Source organism: Thunnus albacares, chromosome 19 (genome assembly GCF_914725855.1).
Source record: "Thunnus albacares chromosome 19, fThuAlb1.1, whole genome shotgun sequence".
Taxonomy (NCBI): domain Eukaryota; kingdom Metazoa; phylum Chordata; class Actinopteri; order Scombriformes; family Scombridae; genus Thunnus; species Thunnus albacares.
The window spans coordinates 18042217-18065697 of record NC_058124.1 but is presented as its reverse complement, the minus strand read 5'-3'; the positions used below and the strand labels follow the sequence as shown (position 1 = coordinate 18065697).

Genomic DNA, 23481 nt, shown 5'->3' with positions numbered 1-23481 from the left:
TACTACAGGGAGAGGCTTTTGCCTGTTCATCGCCCTCACAGATCAGAGCTGGGTTTGTTGCTTTATGCTTTCGGACATTTTATTCATCTTCACAAATAATGATTGTATTGTTTTAGGCCACATGATAAACAGACAGCATGTAAACATCTACTGTATGAATGCAGTGATAGCTATTTTTTCCAAAAACACAGAAAATACATTAACTGAACATAAAGAATATTGTGAAAACGGTGAGCAAAGTGGGGAATCCCAGCTCCTAACTCAGCTGTGGGTGACAAGGGCGTGGTGCTTCTGTAAACTGAGGAGATAAATACACAAACACACACACACAGATGGGTTTCCATAACTTCAGAGGACATTACATTGACTTATGTTCATTTCCTGGAGACTTATCATAACCTTAACCATAGCAACTACTTTTGTAACCCTAACCCTTACCATAACCTTAACATAACCCTAAACTAACCTTAACTTTAAACCAAGTCTTCACCCTAAAATTAATGACGTAAAGGGGACTTGCTTTTTGTCGCCATAAGGGAGGCAAGTCCCCACATGACTGTGTAAACAGATTTACTTCCTCACAACATGAGGAATACCTGGATCACACACACACACACACACACACACACACACACACACACACACACACACACACACATACACACACACACACACACACACACACACACACGGTGCCTTGTAACCTAGCAACCTGCGTGTTTGCCCTGTAACCATGAACAATCGTAGGCCACAGAGTCAGGCCCTGCCCAAGGAGGTGTGTGCAGGGATCAGGAGGCTCATGTGACTTTTCAGCCCTGAGTTTTGCCTTCTAGGCAGGCCTTTCTAAGGAAGTAAAAGTTCTTCCTATTTTGCTGGGATGGGCAGACCACAACCATGGCCCAAACCCTAACCCACAGTCATATCCTTCTCATTCATGACAAAAACATATGATTGGCAGAGTTTGTCAGTGCCAGCACATAGCTTGAGAATAAGTACTGCCTGGGAGACTTTATCTTAGAGCAAAGGACTTTTACCAGACATGAAACACAATGAAAAGAATTTCATGGAAAAACAGTGATGTACTGATCTGCTGTGCCCTGTGACTCAGGACCTCTGGTTTTCTCAACATTGCCCGGGGCTGTCTTGCTTAATCAAATCAAACTGACTGGAATTCCACAAACTTTATTCAGTTATAAAACACCATATCTCCTCATTTATCTGTTCATGAATGCATCATAATGAGAGTTGCAACATCAGCTTTGTGAGAGGGGTGTGTTCATGGCTGGGACATTCTGCAGATTCCTCAGGACAACGATAAGAGGTACTTTATTAAACAGAGAGGGAGTGGCTTGTCTGCCCTCTTACACCCAGGGAAGCATGAATTAAAGGTGGGAATACGTTATCACACCTTGTGTTGCTGGCGCAGTTGCCAAGACAGTAAGTACCCTGTGATCTCTGGAATGAGCTTTGCCATATTGTAAAATGAACAAACCAATGGCTGGGGAATTTGTCAATTTGATACTGAAGATACCTATTATTTGGGGCTTTTTTAAAAAGTAAAAAACACTCAAAAAGGCAGAGGTAGATTTGTATTCACTTGAAGAAAAATGCATGATCACTTTACTATGCACACAATAACCACAACACACAACTCCTTGAAATTCTTCAGTGTATTTAATGGACAAAACAAACTTTACAAAAATTGGAACGCTTTATGGTATCTTCTCTTCTCTCATGCTGTCGCCTTTTTACTTCTTTGCTGTCTTCTTCATGTGCATCTGATAGCACTGCTCACAGGCAATGGAAAGTCCAACAACCAGAGAAACAAACTCCTCAAAGTCCACCTGGCCGTCGCCATTTGTGTCCAGGTCCTTCATGATCTTGTCGACAGCAGCAGGGTCCTTCTGAGACTGGTGTGAGGGGGACATCAAGAAGAAAAACTTCAGTTATACTGCATTATGTGATAAGAGATATTTTCCTTATACCCTTTACTGGTTACACATGAATTAAGTTTAACAGATTTATTGGTTCTTTCTTACCCTGAGAAAGTTAGACAGCTCGTTCTCCATCAGCTCTCTGAGCTCTCGCCTGTTGAGTGTGCCGCTCTTGCCGTCCTTGGAGGCGTAACGGTGGAACACCTTGATGAGTGACTCCATGGCTGTCTCCAGTTCTGAAGGCATGTTTGCTGGATTGTGTTTAGACTGAGGGGGGAAAAAATGTTGAAAAAGATCAGAAATTGATGCATTTCAACACAGCAGAAGTTTAAAACATGACTCATAGAGCGTATTTTGGCTGTGTTAAACTCATCAAGAGATTGTGTAAGAAAATCGTGATCTAGTGATGACCATATTCAAGAGCATGAAGGGGCATGAGGGAGCTGAAAAGTGAAGGAGCTGATCCTCTCAATGTAAACAGTGGCCCTCACTTGTATAAAGAGAGCTTCAATCACAGGATTTGCTCAATTATTTGTTAGTCTTTTGGTAAACATATGATATGTCTTGGGTAACAAAAATGTAAGAAACTGTTCAGTGAAAGAGGATAGCACCACAGCATTTAGGGAGGACGGGATGTAGCCCAACAAAGGGGAAGCAAAACTTTGCTCTTTGTTCCAACGCCTTGTCCACCGATGAGTAATACTCACCAGAAGTGAGAAAATGCCTGTTATTTGGCAGTTAGAAAAAGCTTAAATAACCATCCCACATAGGCTAAAACTCACACAGAACTCAAACCATTCATAGCACACTGTGCATCCTTAAACTCTTGAAGAGTTGCAACAGTTAAAAAGGAGAAGTGGGAGGAAAAACAAGCGTTGTGGGTTTGTGTCAGAGGGAATGGAAAACTTGAGTTGAATGAGGGGGAAAAAAATGTGCAGAGGCCCAGAATGGAGAATTCAATGCAGCAAATGAAAGAGGTCACTAAAGCAACATAGCACATGTGTGTACATGCCCACGTACCAACCACACCCTTTAACTACAACCTATAGATTCCACTGGGTTCACAATACAAGACAACAAGAAAAAAAGAGAGAAAAAGATTTGTATTCAATGAATGAAAGCAAGACTTATCCTATTATATGAATCTTATAAGTTAGTCCTGATTTGTAAGAAAATGTTAAAGTGTGAATGCAAAACTTAGACAAAAGAAAGTAAACTTGGGACAATCATCAATACAACATGCATCGTTTAAAAAAAGAAATTACACCAATTCTGTAACAGAAAGAAAAAGTGAAAAAGAGATTGAAAAAAACCACTAAAAACGGCAGATTAAAAGCAAATAATCCAATGCATTCCTTCCACAGTCAACACCTGCAGGCATTGTAGGGTTTATAAAAACTCCAGGTAGACAAGAGTAGGACCGTTAATTCTTACCGTGTCGCGCTGGGACGGTGTCGACAGAGAGGAGAGGTGGGAATGTTCAGAAGTTGTAAGTGCAGCAGAGATTTTTATAGTCGGGCGCCGCCCTGAACTGTTGTATAGTGTGAGTCAAGCAGTGATTAAATGTGATAGGGACGGTGGACCCTATCCACAGTAAACTGTTGCTGGACAGACTGTGTGGGCGGTAACGTCACAGTAATAAAGTGTAGTTAAGGGGACTAGTCGGACTGACTTCCAGTTTTCTTAGGTAATAAGATTAACTTTATTTGCCACTTAAAATGGCATAAAATTCTTAACAGTGTTCTAATGGCTGTTGTTCGATTGCACAAATAACCAAGACTCATCTAAATGAGTAATGTAGGCTACAGGCAGTATAAGTCAGTTTCTGTCACTTTTTAAGTGCCTTCAGTATTTGTTGATCCACTATAGATTTTTTTTCTTTTTTTGTCCTACTATAGGTTTTCTTTGTAGACTGCATACTGGATGACATCATCACAGAGAGTACAAACCCAGGAGTAGCCTATAGAGGAGTTACTTAAAGCAAAGGGGAGAGCCTGAATTACTGACAACAAAACACAATGTTCATCAATGAGATTCAATTATCATCAGGTCAGCAGACCACTTCTATCCAATCAGTCACATTTTACCACAAACTGCGAGATAAAATCACTATAGTACCTCACTTACTGATTGACAATACATGCAAGCAGTTGATTAGATTTAGTTTAAACCAGCAAAAATCAGTCAATGTTTTTATTAATGTTCCTGTGAGAGGTTCACACAGTGTGTGTGGTACTCAGTACTGAGTTTATATTATCTTCAATACACTATATATTGCTTTCAGTACTGTATGTCATATAATTTTTGAACACAAACCATTGTTTATAATACCGATTGAACTACATAAACAAATTAATTTCCAACTCATCCTGCTCCATTTTGAAATGATTAAAAGAACATGTGGAGCACACATAATGCATTTGCGCTGGAGAATGTGTATGTTTATATTATTCTATAATTCCCCGGGGTTTTAGTCTTTTTTTTAATCCTAGTCTTCTTTTTATTGCTCTCCATTGAGCTTAATCAAAGTGTGCTTGGCTTTAATACAGGAGTCCTGCGCCCTCTTGTGGACAGAAGATGGCATAACAAATTGACACTATCCCCCTTATTTGTGTTTTTGTGTTCAAATTGCACATTTTCATAATAAAGCGACCCGTCTTCTTCATTAAAAAAGATTTGTTTTGCATTTTGTTTTATTAGTTATACCCTCTTCTCATGCTCAGTAACTGACTGAGCGGTATATGATTTGAAAATTTTAAAATGTAAACTGTAGATGTAGGTGCACATGATTTTTTTATGTCAATACCACACCCAGAGACAGCTATTTTTGTAGTAGCCTGTAATTCCATGTGCTTGAAATGAAGCCTTAACTTGTGTGTTTTGCAGTCATGTGATAAATGTACAGTCTGTACATAATATATGTAAGCTTGGTCCTATGCTAAAGTCCTATGACCATATTTTTTCGGATGGTTGGATTTGAGATGTCGATATCAAAACCCCTCCACTCAAAAATGTGTTTTTCTTCTTGTTCCTACAGTTGGATGTTTTAGCTTCACTGTGCAGAATGATGTATGTGCAGAATTTGACACTAGAAGGCTGTTTTCACATTCATCTGCTGAAAGACGAGCATGATTTGTGACATCAAAGCTAGTTTTGAAGCCAATCCTGGTCCAATATTCAATTTACACAAGTTTGATGTGGAAACTTGAAGCCTCCAGTGCACAAACACTGAGGATGGACTTTTCAGTGAACAAGGAGACATCTTGTGTCCAGAAGTTAAACTTCTGAAATGAAATATATTTATCGATGCTGGAATTTTTAATGAGGCAGAAGAAGTAGATGCTACATTTTTTAGGATTTAATATGGTAATTATACCTTTTTCTGAAAAAACAATAACAAAAAACAGATCAAACATTCATTATTGTCCCAAGCAGAATATTTTTGTATGTCTTAATACATTTCTGGAGAGGATCCTTGATATTCCTACTGCAACAGAGTGATGCCTGTGTAGAGCTCTATGTGCTATAGGCGCCATCTTGTGGACTTTCTCTGTAAAGCTGCCTGAGGAGCTACATACTGTAAACCATTGACTGCAGAGCTTGTAGCTAAAAACATCATGGACATATTCTATTAGTTGTAATAGAATATGTTTACACTGTAGTGTTGCAACTGTCACTTAAGTCAAGAGTCTCAGTACTTCTTCCACAACCACTGGTCAACTCTGATTACTTTCAGAAGTGTTATTACTGACACACCTGTGTACATGCTCCATGCCTAACCAACCCTTCATGCATTCCATACACCCCACCCAAAAGCACACACGTTATTGTGTTTTATATAAGTGTTTTATATAAGTGTTTGAGCTGTGGTGGATGAATAGCAACAAAAAGAGGGACTTTGGCACTAAAAACACTGTAACGTTGAAAGATATCTACTTGATTTGACTCATTTGTTTAGTTAGGATAAACTTTTAAATAATTTTTTTGCAGATTTTGTCCCCAATCACTTACATTGTAACTGCAATGTTCATTTGGGCACCTGACTATTGTTTTAAGACAGACTTGAAAAAACTGTGAACCCGCCCTTTAACTTTTATTTTTTTATTTTATTAGTTTATTAGTTTATTTAACAGGGACCAGACAGATAAACCTTGTTACATACAGATAAGCAGTGCAACACATATAATGCATAAAGGGCGTCTAGCTGGCTGACGCTAATGTGCAGCCTTCACATTCACCTGGAACATTTATGGTCTATTGGCTGTATAAAAGCGTTATACGTCGACTGTCCCCATGAATGGTTAACAATAATACGGTGTGGTATGCAGCCTACTGTAAATAATATGGGTTAATTAGCGAAATACATTTGCTTCAATAAAGGATTCAGACCGGCTTTTCCCGTCCAATGACATCAAGCTCTCACCCTGCTGTGTGCACCATCATTTGAGTGGATCCGGTGCGGGATGGGAGGGTGGGGGGCGGGATGTCTGGATGAAGAATAAAGCCACAGGCATCTGATAGTATTCAGCGTGGATGTTGACATTAACAACAAATTTAGAAATCGGTTTCTTCATTTTTTATTCTCAAATGATGATATTTAGCCCTATCAGGCTGTTTGTTGTTAAGAGCGTAAAATGTCCAGATCGCTTGTCTTTTGAAAAACCGTAAAAAACGCAGAATTTACCAAACGCTCGACACCGGAACAGACTTTTTTTTATCTAGAAGGCAGATATTTGAGTTGTTAATATGGCCTATGGCCCACAAACATCGCGATTTATATCTAGATGACTACAACAAGGGGTAGCTGTTCCTTAAAATGGCAGAGATGGATTTAAAAACAGCCACATCAACGATGGAAGCTTTGGTTCGTATCAGTGTGAGTATATGTGTGTGCTTGTGTTATCGGGGTTTTATTTTATTTTCATTTTTTTATAAAGGCAAATAAATAATACATGAAGCACCGAATTAACGGATTATATTGCACGTCTCCATGTGTCTTTAAAATAGGCCTTTTTTCATAGCCTGTTTCTTCTGCATTCAAACTGTGGGCCATTGAATTAAAATGATATATTGCATGTACATTTGTACATTTGCTGTCCTTATTGCTGAAAATCAATAGCCTAAGCTTAGGCGTTTTCTAGACGCTGAAACCCACATTAATGGAGGTCTAATTATGTCTCAGCACACCAGACTCGAGCTAAATTTTTCTTCAGAATTGGAAGAAAATATGCTCGTTTAAATAAGATATGAAGGTGTTTTTTTTAAACCATCAAATGACTAAACGCATCGTGGGTTCAAGTGAAAGGACACGTTTCTTTTTTGGGCTCACTGGATGCTCGTTTCCATGGAGACGAGATGCAGGAGCTTCGGCTGCTGCTGAGGCAAAGGATGCTGCTTGTGCCGTCGCCCGCTATAGGGTTAAAATATTTTCGATATGTGCAGATACGGTAACAATAGACCGTAGTGGACCGACTAGAGGTGTGGAGGTCTCGACACCTGCACAGTTTGCGGCAGATATCACATTGCAAACAGCTCTGGAAAAGAAAGAGGCGCAGCAGCTTTTCATTACCGTCGAAACAGCCACCACGGTGATTTCCTCCAGAGCCCATCTTACCGATGCGGTGCACTCTCTGCTGGCCTAATGTAGCCTAATGTAATGCCTCAAACCCCTCCCCTTCTTTTCAAGAGACAGCGCTCTCTTGATGCTGGAAATGTTCACGTAGTCTACTGTCATGGCGCCTAGATTCCAGGTGAAGGTAAGGATGCGCTGTCGCAACGCCTGTTTATAGCCCCTCACCACGCCGGGCTGTGCGCACTATGCGTTTGAAATGGATACAGATGGCCCCCAGTTAGTCGTATTATATGCCTATACAGTAGCCTGCTGGAATTGCATTGGTATAATTTCAATAGCCTGAAAATGCGATAGACTGAATGGCTAAAGAGAGAGGGACAGGCCGGAGTTGACATTGGAGAATGACACAGAGACTGAGGTGGACCGAGAGAGAATGTGGGTTATTTTAATGAATTCAGTTAATCCAGTTTAATGCTGCAGTGAAGGTCTAGCAGCAGCCTAAATCTCTCATCTGGAAAAGTAGCTGTATTGTTGTATTAGACTAGAAAAGCCTTTTTCTGGTCAAATCTCAGGGAAGATATTACTGGCATTAGTCAACTTGTGTGTGTATGTCTTGTCATCCAGCTGTATAAATGTGTGAAGGTTCGTAGCCTTCTTTAAATCCAGTGGATATAGAGTATGTTCATCTCCAGCAAACTGTATCCTTTTTTACTCAAACATGCAGCATCAGTGGGTTTTTTTTTTATTATTGCAAAAACTGTATTTTCAGTTAGTTTACGGTGTGCTGGGATAAGCAGTTTTGGTGCTGCTACATCACACCACAATGACAAAATCCCCAATCCCCCATGCAGCACTCAGTTTGTCTTGTCCTGGTTTTTCTGAAGTTAACTCGCAGTGTCAGTGATAAAGATGTGCTGCCACTGGCTGAAAAAAACACTTTTGGGTGTAAATTGAGGCTGTGTGTCAAGGGCATCTGTGAAAGCAAGACAAAACAGACCATCCTGACTAGCAGAATGACCGAAAATGTAATATACTGACTGGACACAGTAGCTGAGTAATTATCACACATACCAGCAGATTAAAATGGACACCGGAGCTGATTCACAAGCTCTCTCTGACCATCCCATTCTCACTGAGGCAGGGTAGTTGTAGTTAGAGTAACTGTAGCTGTGAATTCACACGTTTCTGCAACAGCCAGTGTGTCCTTTTCTGTCATATATACGTCCTTGAGCAGGACAGTGACATGCCAACTGCTCCAGAGGTACAGATTTCCAACCCTGGCCACTTAGCTCTGAGCACTCTGGTTAAATAGACAGAATGTGCTCGGTCAGCAAGTGAGGTATACACCAAGAAATGAATCCAATAAATTGCATATTATGCGACGAAGTTGATTAAATTACCACTCTGTGTGATATGTTTAATCCACCGTGTCTTCTCAATGCATAGTAAGTTCTGTTCCCCATTGTGCCATGTGTCAGTGTGTACTGTCTGTGCTACTATCTTTACATTGTGTGAATGCTGCAGGAATAAAGGAAAGTCTCAAAAAGATGTAATAAAAACAGGAAAAATACAAGAACATATCTTAGTGTAAAAAAAACGTATGTGGCTACTGGCTAAAGAACTCATGTTCATATAGAAGGCTGCAATTTAAGGGAGGGACTTTGTGCAAAGGCTGAATAATTAATGCCTGATCTTTATCCATATTTAACAAGAATGATGCCCCATGTCGCCTGTCTGGAGCAGCTTTTCACACTGGCTCCTCTGCCCTCTCTGTTTCCCTTCAGTCTATTTATTTCCAGTCATACTGTACATCCTCTTTGGTATTCTGACAAGGGAATGAAACCTCAATACTTTTTTGATGCTGACCAAAATGTGTTTATGGCACCAAGTATCAACATGCACCAAAAACTGGCTTCAAATGCACGGTCCAATTAGTAATATTCTTCAAATCTTCAAAATGTTACCAATTTTAGATTAGGATATAGACCATATCTAACATTTAAGAAGTTTTTCTACTTTTGTTACATGAAAAAAAAGGTTTTGTAGAAAAAAATGTATATTTTGTAATGAGTATTGAAAAGGTATTGTTTTATTAATACCAAAACTCCAAAAAAGTTATTACATTGGCACTAGTAGTGAAAATATTCAAACGATACCCAACCCCACATACAAGTCTTTTGCTTAATTTCTTCAAAGGCTAATTGTGCACAATTGTCCCTCTTGGCATGTTACATGTTCCAACATAATACAAACCAATTCTAGCCTGGAGATATGTTTGTTCAACAGCCTGTCTAGATCATAACCTCTCGCCCTGTTTGCCTCCCACAGTCTAACATGAAGAGCCTGGAGCACGAGCTGCACTGTCCTGTGTGTAAGGACATAGTCAAACAGCCCGTGGTCCTGCCGTGCCTGCACAGCATCTGCCTCATGTGTGCCTCCGAGGTCTTGGTGGCAAATGGCTACCCGCCTCCAGAGCTTCCCCCAGAGCCCAACTCCCCAGCCTCCACCCCCAACACCCGCTCACCCCGACAGGTTCGCAGGCCTACACCTAAAACTGAGCAGCGACCTATTGACCGTGTGCTGCGAGCAGGTTTGGAATAACTCTTCATTTTCCATATCAGTTTAATCCTTTGACTTAAAAAAAGACCTTTTTGTATCATTTCTGTCTCCATCTGCTCATAACTGGCTTTCATTTCTGGTTCAAGGTCCCCACCCTCCTTCACCATCCATGCCCCGGTCTCCAGGATATGGAACGTATCCAGGGCGGCGCCGTAAGGAGGGCCCACCCCTGTCGATGATGTTCCCCTGTATCCCCTGTGGCCAAGATGTGGAGCTGGGAGAGAAGGGTCTTACTGACTGTCTGCGCAACCTCACCTTGGAGCGTATAGTGGAGAGGTGCGTACCACACACAGACACAGACACAGACACAGACACACACACTCTTGAACCAAACTATGCAAAAATGCAAAGACATGCACACAAAAATGCACAAGGTAGTTTTTTTTCCCTCAAATCTTATGATTTTTGGATCCAAATGTCAATGAACTGATGACTTGGGTCAGAAAAATACAATGTAATTATTCAGCAGCAGCTGAAGTGTTGAAGAATCATGCGGAGCGTTGCACTGCAACATATTGTAGCTACTCTGGCTGACTGTGTGTTTCCATTCTAGTAGCTTTGTGTTCAATTTATCACTTATTCAATACTGTTTGTCTCACTCTCTCACACTAGGCCTTTTGCCCTCCCATTTTATGCATTTTTACAACCTTTTTTTTATATATTTAATTTGTTCTTTGGCCTGATCACATTTAGTCACAATGGAACAAGTCAGCAGTGCTGCCACCATGACAAAAAAATGTGCTCAGTTTCTTGTTATATGAGAAATGTTTCTCATTTTAACAAGATGCTTCTTCATGTTATTACGAGATCCTTTTCAGGTTATAACAAGATAGTTTTCTAATGACGTGCTTTTCTTTTTACTACTTGATTCTAAAGTCGTTTTTCTTGTAATGTGTCACTTTATATTGTTACATCATAAAACGTTCACATTATTTCACAAAACAAATGTATCTTATTAAAACTAACTTTTCACGTCATAACATGATAAGTTGGTAAGTTGTAACAGGTAACAGGAACCTTCCATATGTCGTTAAAACAAGAAAAAGATCCAGTCAGTGCCTATAGAGATGATATTGTAGCCTACATGGGCTAGTGACAGTGAAAATTAAATTCATTTTGTGAAATAACAAGAAAGTTTTGTGATGTAACATGATAAAGTGGCATTTTGTACCTAGTAATAACAAGAAAAGTGCACCATTATAACATGAAACTATCTTGTTATACTATGAAAAGGATCTCGTAATAACATTAAACGAGAACAGTATCACGTTATAATAAGAAACAACGCTGCCTTAAGCCAAATAACTAAAGGCTAAAACTGTATTTCTCTACACCACCACCAGGTACAGACACACAGTGAGCCTGGGCAGTGTGGCAGTGATGTGCCAGTTTTGTAAGCCTCCTCAAGCTCTGGAGGCCACCAAGGGCTGCGCTGACTGCAGAGCCAACTTCTGTAATGAGTGTTTCAAGCTCTATCACCCGTGGGGGACGCCACGGGCACAACATGAACATATCCAGCCAACACTCAACTTCAGACCAAAGGTAAGACACAGGGAAACTTGAAGTTTATCCACATATCTATTAATAAGATATGATACACTTAATTTTCATAGCACATATTTACAGAGATTAAAACCACTTTGCAACATGGCACCCTTTATAAGATATATATGAGTATATAAGTCATAACCAATGGCTTCATGAATGGTTAACAAACATTCACTAATTATTTATAGTTCAGTTATAAACCATTAATAAGAACAACATTTGGGTTGCCAAGTTGTGAAAAATCACTTTTAGTGGTTCTCTGATTTTTTCTATATATTGTATTAATACAGTTATACATTTTGGAAACCCATTAATTATTTTCACAACCTGGCAACCAAAAAAAAGGTATGTAACTGACCATAAAGCATTAGTAAATGAGTTATTAACGAAACCATTAGTTATAACTTATAAATCCCTTATAAACAACGTCTTATTAGGAAATGGCACCAAGGCCTTGTACAGTATGTACAGATGTAATACTGTGTTCCTGTGTTCACATTACAGGTAATCTGACCCAAATTAGATTTTAGTGCTCTTGTGATGCGGCACAGATCTTATTTTTTGATTTGGCAGTGTGAACACAAAAATGTGTGCTGCATTTTCAGATCTAATGTTATTCTATTATCTGATCTGTAGTCAAGCAAACAGGAACAGAATACTGTGTGTGTATAATACTGTAATATGTATTTAAAATTGATACAAATACCTTTACACTTGCTTTGTTTCTGTGATTGTTTCCTCTGGCTGCTGTCAGATTTTCCTTCCTTTGCCTGAAGGGAAGACAGATGTTTTGTAAATACACACACTTCCTCACAATGCCTCTCCACACTGCTCTGCTCTCTATCCTCGAGTGAAACACGCTTCAAATAAGTGAGTTTAGATGTAATTTGATTCTTGTCCTCAGGTTTTGACCTGCCCGGAGCATGACCAGGAGAAGCTGCAGTTCTACTGTAGGTCCTGTCAGCGGCTGCTTTGTCCTCTTTGCAAACTGCGCCGCATCCACACCGGGCACAAAATCCTGCCAGTGGCCCAGGCATACCAAGCCCTGAAGGTACGACTCTTGGGGTCTGACATGGTCTGGACTGGGTTTCTGAGTCACATGGGGTTTTATTCATAGGACAGTTCTGAAAAATGTATTTTAAACATTGAACTTTTCAACCAGTGTGCATAGGAATGATGCAAAACTTTTACATTTTGAGGGATTTTTTGCTCATTATTTAATTTATACTTAAAGTGATACTTTTATGTAAGTAAAGGTCAATATATCCATCTTGGAATAAAGTAAGGATAATGCTGTTTACTATGCAGTATATCTGTGTGTTACTTGTTTCACTACTGTTTATAGTTTAATTTGTGAGTGAATGAATTTTGATACAGTGAAATGATGAAGTGAAATTTTATGAAATTTAAAAACAAAACAAAAACTGCATTTCTCAGTATATCAGAGACAAGCACAACACCATGTACAGTAGTATAAAACAGTACAGTGAATGGGCTAATGCTGAGTGTAACAAACAAGCTGTCTTGTGTGTATTTGTTGTTTGCGTGTTTGTGTGTGTTTTCGCTGTTTATTTGACAGGAGAAGATTACGAAGGAGATGAACTACATTCTGGCCAACCAGGACACAGTTCTGTCTCAGATTACACAGCTGGAGAGTGCCATCACTCAGACTGAGGTGATTATTGCTTTGGGCAGACAAAATGTTGCTGAACATGGAATTAACACCAGTCAGCAGCTAAATACTCTAAAGACGGTTGAGTTCTCCGTCTGTTGGCTGTTTCCAGCTTCTTTGCCAGGCAGCCAACTCACAGAGTCCCCCTTTTTTTAAAAACCTGTTGTAGATTTCTCCCAGAGCTTTAAGCCACATGTTATTGCTTTCATCATATGATCACATGATGAAGCTCAGTTGTTATCAGTTCATCTTATCAAACTTGCAATGTTGCCTGTCATATATTATTGTCACATATTATTGTAATTAAATGCAGACAAGCAAAATAACAACTGTTTTCCTATGACAAAAGTCTTTCTAGTTCAGATTTCCTTCTTTGTGTAACTAAACCCTCACCACAATTCAGCATAGAAATAAAAAAAGGGGAAATTTTGTACCAACATGACAATAACTTTGGAAGATACCCACTTAATTATACTTTAACTGCTGAATCCTCATATAAGAAGAGAAGAGATCTTTTAATGTCCAGTATAAAGAAGAGGAATAATTACAGGAAGCAAAATATCTTTCATTGTACATTTGTGCACCTAACCATTGATTTAAGACACACTTGAAAGTCTGTGAACTTGTCCTTTAAAGCTGCTGTAAGCTAGCATCAAATGGGTGTTAGTTTCCAGATGTTTGAACTTGTCTTTCTGCGTTCTTCATCACCAGGTAAACAGTGTGTCAGCCAGAGAGCAGCTGGCTCAGAGCATCAGGGATCTGACGGCTGCTCTGGCCGAACGCCACGCTTCGCTCACCCAGGCACTGGAGGGGGCGCGGCAAAAACGAGGGGAGGCGTTGGCTGCTCAAGTGGCGGAGAGACGGGGCTTGATGGAACATGCAGGGCTCATGGCGTTCACCCAGGAGCTACTGAAAGAAACAGACCAGCCCTGCTTTGTGCAGGCCGCTCGCCAGACTCATAACAGGTTGCCCATTTGTTTATCTCTGGAATCGCTTTCCGTCATGATTGAACAGATCTCAGATTAGTTCTGTCTTTCTTTGTTAGGTTCAGTTCATTTCATTTCCTGTATAAATAGAACAGGTATATATAAAGTTTATGTAGATGTTTATGCAGCTATTCTGTCTGTCTAGCTCTGGGTGTAGTGATAACTGGGTGTAGTGATAACTTGATTTGTTCTTGGCAAGTGGATCTGTGTGAAAAACGACATGATACTGTTTGCTATTTATTTTTCTTATAAGTTTATCATCTTGTCCAAGAATTATAAATAAAGTATTTACTGTATTTATGGTATTATCATCAAGATAAATGTAGAATAATCACAGGCTTATCTTTTAAAAATGATCATACACTCCATGGAAGCATCATGTAAACACCCATCCCCCTTTATTCCTCTAACACTGCTTTCTCCTGTTTTTCCCTGCACCAGGTTCAGTAAAGCAATTGAGAATCTCCAGCATTTCACTCTGGCTGCTGATCCATCCTTCAGACATTTCCAGCTGGACGTCTCCAAAGAATTAAAACTCCTCACAGAATTGAATTTCATCCAGGGTGAGGAGGGGAGCGATGAGAGGAAGGGACAGGGTGGAGAATGAGATAGTAGAAGGGAACAAGATAATAAAGCAGAGATGCCATGAAATATAATGAGCAAATGGGAGCCAGTGATAGAAGTGAAGATGGTAGTACAAATGTGACATGTTAAACCTCTAGATTTGGGAATGTTATTCATGAAAACCAACAAACGTTTTTGTCACAGCTCCATTGGCTCCAGTGATTGATACCCAGCGTACCTTGGCTTATGACCAGCTCTTCCTGTGCTGGCGACTGCCCCAGGAATCTGCGCCAGCCTGGCACTTCTCTGTGGAGTATCGCCGTCGGGGTGTGGTACCGGGAGGAGCGTCAAGAGGCGGGTTTAGAGGAGGATTGGCAGCCGCTCGCTGGGGCTGGCAGCGATTGGATGAAGTGAGTGGGACCAGCGCTGTGATCGACAGGCTGGAGATGGACAGCGTGTACGTGCTGCGGGTGAGAGGCTGCAACAAGGCGGGCTACGGGGAGTACAGCGAGGAGGTGTACCTTCACACCCCGCCTGCACCAGGTGAGAGTACATGCTGACATTTTTGGCTGTCCTCATTAACAGGTAAACAGAGGGACTTTGACTTTGCCACAGGGAAGCTGCACTGCAAGTTATCAATGACACAAACAAACACACCTTGATTCATGATTATACATACATGCAGTACATGAAACATGGAGAAAAGAGAAGCATAATGAAAAAGAATAGAACGATTCTTACACAGATTTGATAAGATGCTATTTTGATGATGGAATCATGTAATGCAAGGTGGTGATCACAAAAATGTACAATCATTGCACCAGAACACAGGTCACCTCATCGAATCATTCTTAATCTGGAACATGAGGTCCTGTTAACATCAAAGCAGAATTGGACATTTGTTGTAACATTTTGTTGTCTGCAGGGTTTATGCTACCTCTCATGTCTACAGTATACCACCAAATGCATTTGCAGCAGGCTCAGACACATCAGCAATGGGCTCTCGATGATTTGAAAATCGTTGTGTGCTCTGATGAATCCTGGGAACAAATTTGCCACCCTCAGGATAAACTGTGGCATCAACAACATGAGGTGATTGGTCGTGCGTGGTTACAACGGGCCTATCTCATTGCAGAACCTTCGGCAATCATGGATGTAACTAACATTGATAATGGCAGTACTCCATGTACTGTAGGTGTGCCAGTGCCCTGGTGTTCTGGCACAGTGTCTGTCAGAAGGCAACATATCCATCATGAGAGAGTAATGGGTATTGTAGATTGATGCCGTAATGTAGAGCAAAGAGGTTCCATTGCAGATCATAGTGGAGTGACGTTAAGATGCTGTCAGTGACAATCTTCAGTTCAGTTTCTGAATAAACTCAGTCTTTTACTGGTTTTAACTCTTTCTACCAGTTCTGTACAAAACTAGGCCTATATAAGCACTATTTATAAGGCTAATAGGTCAACAAGCTCCTATCTGTGTGAGTTATCACATTATGATTGTTTCTGTGGCTCCACAATTCTTCAGCAAGTTTTTAATCAGAAAGTTAATTATTATTATCTGGCCATCACAATTCCAAAACTTGAATGCAGCATCGATTATATGAAACTATCCATAAACTAAAAGCAAAAGCAGGCTGAAAGGGATCCATTTCATTACTAAATGGGGGTTTCTATTTTTCTAGTCAGTAAGTGTGTATTACCACAACTTATTTCAAATGATGATTCTGGTTTTCTGTCTTTCTTATTTTCATAGTTTTGGCCATCTTTTTTGCCAGTGGTTATGATAATATTGCACCGGGCCACAATAAAGTTTGACAGGGCAAGAAACATGAGCAAAACACTTTGTACACAAGTCAACAGCTAGATTATCTAAACCAGTAAACCACTTTGGAAGTAAAATTGAAAGTGAGAGCCCCTGAAATGTCAAAGTTGAACCAGGAAATTGATCTGTAAACTGGATATTCAGACAGACAGTAACTGATTGCCTTATTTTTCTTTTCTAAATATTTTTTAATACCTTGGAGCAATTATTCAAAACTTGTATGGTTGTCTGATTTCATGTGTTTCTTACCCATCAGACTTCTTTTTAGCAATGTTGCCATGTTGACAGATCTCAGCTATTAACTCGGTAATTACAATAGTTTTTTTCTATTTAGAAAAGATGTCCTAAACTACAAAAATATGACCTAATTAGTATTAAGCTGGGATTATCCTTCAACTTTCCTAAGAGATTTCTAAGAAGGATGTCAGAAAGGTTGTCCACCACCTGCATGAAGAGATGAATGTGACGCTTTCATAAATAACATAACTTTTTATCTTCCACCCAACTATGCGAGAGTGTTTCTACTATTTTTGGTTAATGACTTAAATCTAGTTCATGACAAGCTACAAAAAAACCTCATTATATCCACACAGCTGGCTGTAGTTGCTGTCATCCAGGACCCATTCATCTCCTCACACCTACTATTATTTATCAGTCACAGTAAAAGCATTAGGATGGTTACCATGGTGAGCAGTTAATAATTCATTCTCTTTCTTTTCTGCCCATTCCCATCTTCCTTTTTCTCCATTTTTTCCACCTCTTGCTCCACTTTTCAACACATCTTCACTTTCTTACCTTCATATATTATTTCCATTTCTCAGCTTTGTACTTGTCATCCTCTTCTGCGCTACCTCCACGCCGCCAAACTACATGCCTCCTACGGAACGTAAGAAGTGCATTCATATCTCTTGACCATCCCTCTGTACCCCCATACCACATAATTATCTCCTCTTCTTTCTCTCTCTCTCTCTCTCTTTCTCTCTTTTTGTGGTCATCCCATGCATCCTCTGTTCATCCACCCCCATCTATACACCCACGTCTGCCTCCCACTCTACCTCCTCTTAATAAGATCTGTCTGAGCGCTGATGAGGTTTGCAGTTTGTTAAGTCCTGAGGCTTAACAACATGGATCGGATTCCGATCCAGGGCTTTTAATGGTCGAGTTGAGTGATTGGTGAATTCCTTGTGTACCCTTAGGCTGTTTTTCCTTCCTGCTATTGCATATGTCCCCTCTGTATATTGTATTGCCTCTGGAAAAAAACTCCACTCCCCTCTGCCAGAGTTTCTTTGCGATACCTTTTGTATTTTACTCCCTGAGTCATCGATGTATAGATCATTGTCCTTTTCTCTTCCAGTGCTGGTGGGAGGAGGTGCATGCCTGCTCTCTGTCCCTCTTTTGTAGTCTCTCCTCTCAATTCTCCTCATTTCTATTCTCCTTGCTGCTTTCTGACTGTAAATCTGTACAACTTTCCCCCTGTTGCCTCCCAAACTTCTTCCTTTAATTCATTTTAGACTGCACCCGTCTTTGTCTATTCTTTACCCTCACGTCTACTTCTTCTGCTCTCTCCTCTCTTTCTGTCTTCCCTCTCTGTCCTTTTAACTGCTGTGTCCTCCTGGTTCTTTCTCCCTGTCTCCTCTCAGTGCTCAACTTCTACCTGGACTCCCGCTGGGGTCTCCATGCCGACCGGCTGGTGGTCAGTAAGGAGCAGCGCTGTGCCCGCAGCGTCCCTGGTCTCTCTCTGCTGCAGGCCGCTGACCATGCTCTCACTTCCTGTCACCTGACCTCAGACCTCCTGGTGGGAGATGTGGCAATCACACAGGGACGGCACTACTGGGCATGCTCAGTGGAGCCTGGGTCTTACCTAGTGAAGGCAAGTACAAGCTGTGTCACAACTTAACATACTTTACTCTGTATACAAAATACTACAAACTATATGTGCATAGTACATATGTCACATTTCAGCATAAAAGCTCCTGAAAAGACTTGTTTTTCTCAATAACTTTAAGTGTTTATGGTATTATTATATAGTCAAAACCAATGCTCTTCTAAATTTGATAGGAACTGACTGAAAAAAAAAGGTTTTAGTGCCTTTAAATGAATAACTTTCTGATCAGCTCTTTTACAGAACTAAAATGTTTTAGCTCAAAAGAATTTATATGAATTTAAATCTGATGATGTTGGCTGCTGCTCCTCCTGCTTTACAGTAATATCTGCTGTGTTGCTAAAGCAAATGAACTGGTTCCTGTAGGGTTCTAGCTGGGTTCCAGCCAAATTGTCAGGTAACACCTTTTAGCTGGGTCATGCCATCATTATGCAATTTGAACATCGTGGCCCTGCTATTCCTGAGCTCTGGATTTAATCTTGTTCTTATCAAGCAGGCTTGATATTTATGACATGACACCTTTGTGTCTCTGGCCAGTAAAATTTGAGCAGTGTCTAGTGTGTGTTATCTGATTGTGCCCAGTATCATCTGAGTACTGCTGAGAGCTTTATGGACACTGTTTTTAATTTAGGTAACCATAATAAAAAGAGGACCAAATGAAGTTTTAGCTTGTTAAATTTTGCTTTCTTGCATGCCCACTCTTGCTCTGTTGTTTACTCTCACTTTTTCAAAATTGAAACTCTTTCTTCTTTCCAAAGCAGCAAATGCCCAAATGTTTCTTTGTTACCAGGGGGAAGGTAGATATAGATGTCATACCTCAACCAAAACATGCATGATTTTTTAAAAAGTAAGTGTAACCACAAGTCGATCTTGTAAGCAAGATGTCAGCTTGTGTGCTTAATAATAAGGGAAGCACAATGAATCTGTCTGTAATATACACAAATCAAGGGCTCTTGATGCACAGGAAGAATGGTAATAGATTTCCCCCAAAATTTAAGCCACACTGCTTTTCTAAAGTACTTAAGTTAAAAAGCCTTTATTATCATGACTGCATGCTTAAAAACATGGCTAGTCCTTGTGATGTGCTACCACATGTCTTCATCTTCCAATGTGGCTACTTCAATCAGGAGAGACAAGTGAATGAGGTAAAGATAATTGTTTATTGTACAGATGATATTGATAATTAGTTTTGTCAAAAGTCTTTGGTGCTTAGACTTTACCACAGCAAGATAAATGCTCCCATGGAGTCTAGACACTGGTGGTGGTGGTGGTGGCTGATGACTTCCACTAAGACTGATAAAGCTGATGAGGTTGATGAAGTGATGAAGTGATGAATGTGCGAAGACTGGGCAGTGATGGGGAAGTGGTGGGGCGCGCATAACAGCAGCATGAAAGCACTAAGGGCAGAGAGGGAGACAAACATATTTCAAAAGACAGCCACACGATGATAGGCTGACAATGGATGTGTGTCACTGTGTTATTAGATAGATGTGAACAGCCCCGGATGATGACAGCAAAGGAAATTATGAGTGAGCATGCATGAGAGATGTGAAAGGTATGATGGTATGAGAAATAAAACTACAGGCTTCCTGACTGAGCTCCACATCACAAGGACAGTTATGTTCAGGATGAGCGATGCCTTCAAACCAAATCTTTACAATAAGCCCTTTGGTCCTTGAAAATGTTCCCTGGCTCAGATCCATACTTAATGTCTTTTGTTTACATTGTATACATATCTTGGTAAGCATTCGTCAATACTTACATGTGGATTGTAATGTTGCACTTACTAAAATTTGTGTTTGTACTGTATTATGATGACAGGAAATTACCACCATAGAAAGGCATCATCTCGTAAAGATGCTTGTATTTTCACTTGGGAACAGAGACAACAAGATCAATACGTTAAATACAGATTCCCTGCAAGATTAATGTTTAGTTAAATACAAATCAGTTCCTTTTTTTGTCTTTTGAACAGCTTGGAGTTGGTCTGGAATCCAAACTGCAGGAGTGGTTTCATCTTCCACAAGATATGGCCAGTCCCCGGTGAGTAGCTGGGGTATGAAAAGGAAATTAAAAAGAAATAGTGGTATGTAATAAAAGATAAAAATAAGGTCAACATAGCAGTTATCTATCTCATCATTATTTTGCAAACTGTGCTCTCTCTCCAGCTACGACCCAGACAGCGGTCATGACAGTGGAGCAGAGGACGCCCTGGACTCTGCTCCGCCTTTCTGCTTCCTCACTATGGGGATGGGTAAAATTTACCTGCCCCAGCATAACTACCACCACCACCACCACCATCACCACCACAGTAGCCATGGGAACGGTATCCGAGACCCCATCACCAACGGCAATGGCCCCTCCTCACCCACAGGCCTCACCTACCCTCTGCCACCCCGGCTCGGTGTGTGCCTTGACTTTGAGAAGGGTCGCGTCACCTTTTATGATGCCCACTCTCTGCGACCTCTGTGGGAAGGTCACGTAGATTGCTCCGGCCCTGTGTGTCCGGCTTTCTGTTTCATTGGTGGAGGGGCGCTGCAGCTGCAGGAGCTGGTAGCCAATCGCAGCGCAGATCAGACTCCGGTCAGGAGGGTAACCATCCAACCCCGTGTCTCCAATTTAAATAACAACTGACGGCTGATCTGAGGTCATATGGTAATTTGGAATGTTATTAATAATTGTGAAGTATTTACTCAGCTAGAGCGAAAAGTTAGACATCTCAGCGATTTTGTTTTGTATTTAATTTTCTTTGTATAAGAAAATGTTTCTATAGCAACAAATATGCAATGTAATTAAGTTTCTTACATTTTGGTTATATGCAGTTTTTGCAAGACTTATTGCTTCAGTAGTGTCTGGTTTATCCAACACTCACTATGTAATTATATCTTTAATGCTTGCACTTGTAGCCAGACTATATTGCATACATTTATAAAGCTAATGTAGATGCAGCACCACACAATGCCGTCCTTCCTGTAGAAACTCATCTCACGCTGTTGATGTTTAAAGCTTAATGTTTATGTTATAAAGATAAGAACATTATGTGGGTAAAAGAAAAAAAGGCCTTGACTATTTTATTGCATCTATAACAAAACTTGTGTTTAACACACCCAGCTGATGAAATTCCTTTGCTGTTGATAAATACTTTCCTATCATTCACCCATTATGATCCCAACCAAAGCTATTGTTTTTCTGGGATGTAAATGCGGTAAATTAGAGGTAGAGAGGAACAATGAGGCAATACCATAATTAGAAGCTCCAATTATACCTCTGCTGCTCAGCTAATCACTAGTTTCTGCGTTTGTGTTTGTGTTTTGTATTTCAAATACACAAATCTGTGTGTGTGTGTGTGTGCCTGCGTGTGTGTGTGTGTGTGTGTTTGCTTCTCTATGCGCATGGGTGCGTGTGTGGTTTGACTGATAACAGCATTGATTCATTGGCTGGTGGTAAAAAGTTGTTTTCACACAAACAATACTTTTGATTTTTTTTTTTTAACCTTGCTTGATTGTAAGTTAATGAGCAGTGCTTCTTATGAAACGATTAGCAGATTAAATCCATAAACTTCACCTGCTGGCAGAATGTTTGCAAAAGAAAATGGATTAAGGAAATGAACACTGAATAAATACAAATTGTTTAAATTATGAAAAACGCCTTCTGTTTCCTTTTGTTGTTGTTTCCGTGTAGTCAGATTTCAATCTGCTTCAACCGGTTTTTCCAATTTATTTTAATTAAAAACTTCACTGTATGGATAAATCCTTACTGTTGTTTCACCACTAGGGCGCAGCAAGACATAGCAGAACACCAGAGACATTTCCAACTTTTTAACTCATCTCAGACTGCAGCTACTGTAGCGATCAGAGTATTTTTATTTGGAAAGATGAATAATTGGACCCATTTTCCGTACAAATAGTCCTTTGTTACAGGATATTAGCAACAAATTTTGAAATGTGCTGTTCAGAATTGGCAACTGTAAAAACCCCAACCCTTACTGGCATCATTTTCCAAATCCCTTATAGGGATTTGCTTTTATGGGTCTCTTACTTTTATGGATCTTTTATTAATCACCTGCCTTTTTTTGTTATTACATTCCCAATTAACAGTACAGTGTCTGGCTCTGTGTACTGAAAATTTTACTATTTTTTTATTTTACTCCTTTGAAAATATGCAAATATATGCTATACAATATGCTATGCAAGGAGAAGAAGAAAAGAAGAAGAAGGAGAATAACTATATAGAATCATTGCCAAAATACTTTTTAAAAAAACATTTATAACTATATATGCAGGGTTTGAATGGCCACCAATAGCCATGACAATAACTCATTTAACAGCAAATAAACCTTTATGCATGTTAGCTGATCTGGAAAACCATCATAAAGTCTAACGTTATGATTCATGCCAAGTTCTTGAACTTGACAGAATAGCATTTACTGCCAAATGCTCTCTTATATATATATATGGATTTGTGTGCATGAGAGTCTGTGTAGGAATTACCAGTAAATCAAACTTTATTGTTTCCACACACATACACATATAAAATACTCGTCTTTTAGTCCTACATGGCTTCTTTGTTTTTTTTAAAGTACAAAGTATGCCACCTATTGGCTAATCACAATTTAAAACTGAGTATAGACTCAGCAGACCTCCTCAGATATCTCCACATGTTGAAATTTTTGCCCTTCCTTGATTGGAAATCAAATACTTCTGGATTTGTGCGCATATCAAAAATCATGTGTGACTATGAGATTCTTGCCCAGTGAAACACCTTGAGTAAGAATAATGAATAGTGATGACCATCTGCTTTTGATAGAGATATTAACACCTCACATGTGTAGGTACTGTACTTAGCATTCCTTATGCAAATGTAATGTATTGCTTGAGTTG

The 23481-nt window shown here is 39.9% G+C and overlaps 2 protein-coding genes across 4 annotated transcripts; one reads left to right on the top strand and one right to left on the bottom strand.

Annotated features, from left to right (window-relative positions):
* Positions 1-1655: 1655 nt before the first annotated feature.
* s100a10a (S100 calcium binding protein A10a) lies at positions 1656-3501 on the bottom strand. The gene is made up of 3 exons (XM_044335720.1): positions 3369-3501; positions 2040-2201; positions 1656-1910 (listed from the first exon to the last, which is right to left on the bottom strand). The coding sequence occupies exons 2-3, from the start codon at positions 2178-2180 to the stop codon at positions 1749-1751; spliced, it is 303 nt and encodes a 100-aa protein (XP_044191655.1). The 5' UTR covers positions 2181-2201; positions 3369-3501; the 3' UTR covers positions 1656-1748.
* A 2954-nt stretch (positions 3502-6455) lies between these two features.
* trim46b (tripartite motif containing 46b) lies at positions 6456-21675 on the top strand. 3 transcript variants are annotated; one of them, XM_044336622.1, is made up of 12 exons: positions 6456-6810; positions 9835-10096; positions 10212-10401; positions 11469-11667; positions 12578-12724; positions 13253-13348; positions 14057-14310; positions 14773-14894; positions 15100-15438; positions 18360-18589; positions 20577-20644; positions 20770-21675. In XM_044336622.1, the coding sequence occupies exons 1-12, from the start codon at positions 6751-6753 to the stop codon at positions 21233-21235; spliced, it is 2433 nt and encodes an 810-aa protein (XP_044192557.1). In that variant the 5' UTR covers positions 6456-6750; the 3' UTR covers positions 21236-21675. The 3 variants fall into 3 exon arrangements, with proteins under 3 accessions (XP_044192557.1, XP_044192559.1, XP_044192558.1); XM_044336623.1 differs by lacking the exon at positions 6456-6810 and adding an exon at positions 7257-7690; XM_044336624.1 differs by lacking the exons at positions 20577-20644; positions 20770-21675 and adding an exon at positions 17541-17605 and having other exon boundaries at positions 18360-18583.
* Positions 21676-23481: the final 1806 nt, after the last annotated feature.

Excerpts from the sequence above, each read along its gene's own strand:
- s100a10a (XM_044335720.1), bottom strand. The coding sequence starts at position 2,180 with ATGCCTTCAGAACTGGAGACAGCCATGGAGTCACTCATCAAGGTGTTC. Across the intron at positions 1,911-2,039 it reads AGCTGTCTAACTTTCTCAGG|TCTCAGAAGGACCCTGCTGC; the intron begins GTAAGAAAGAAC and ends CCCTCACACCAG.
- trim46b (XM_044336622.1), top strand. The coding sequence starts at position 6,751 with ATGGCAGAGATGGATTTAAAAACAGCCACATCAACGATGGAAGCTTTG. Across the intron at positions 6,811-9,834 it reads AAGCTTTGGTTCGTATCAGT|TCTAACATGAAGAGCCTGGA; the intron begins GTGAGTATATGT and ends TGCCTCCCACAG. Across the intron at positions 10,402-11,468 it reads TTGGAGCGTATAGTGGAGAG|GTACAGACACACAGTGAGCC; the intron begins GTGCGTACCACA and ends CACCACCACCAG.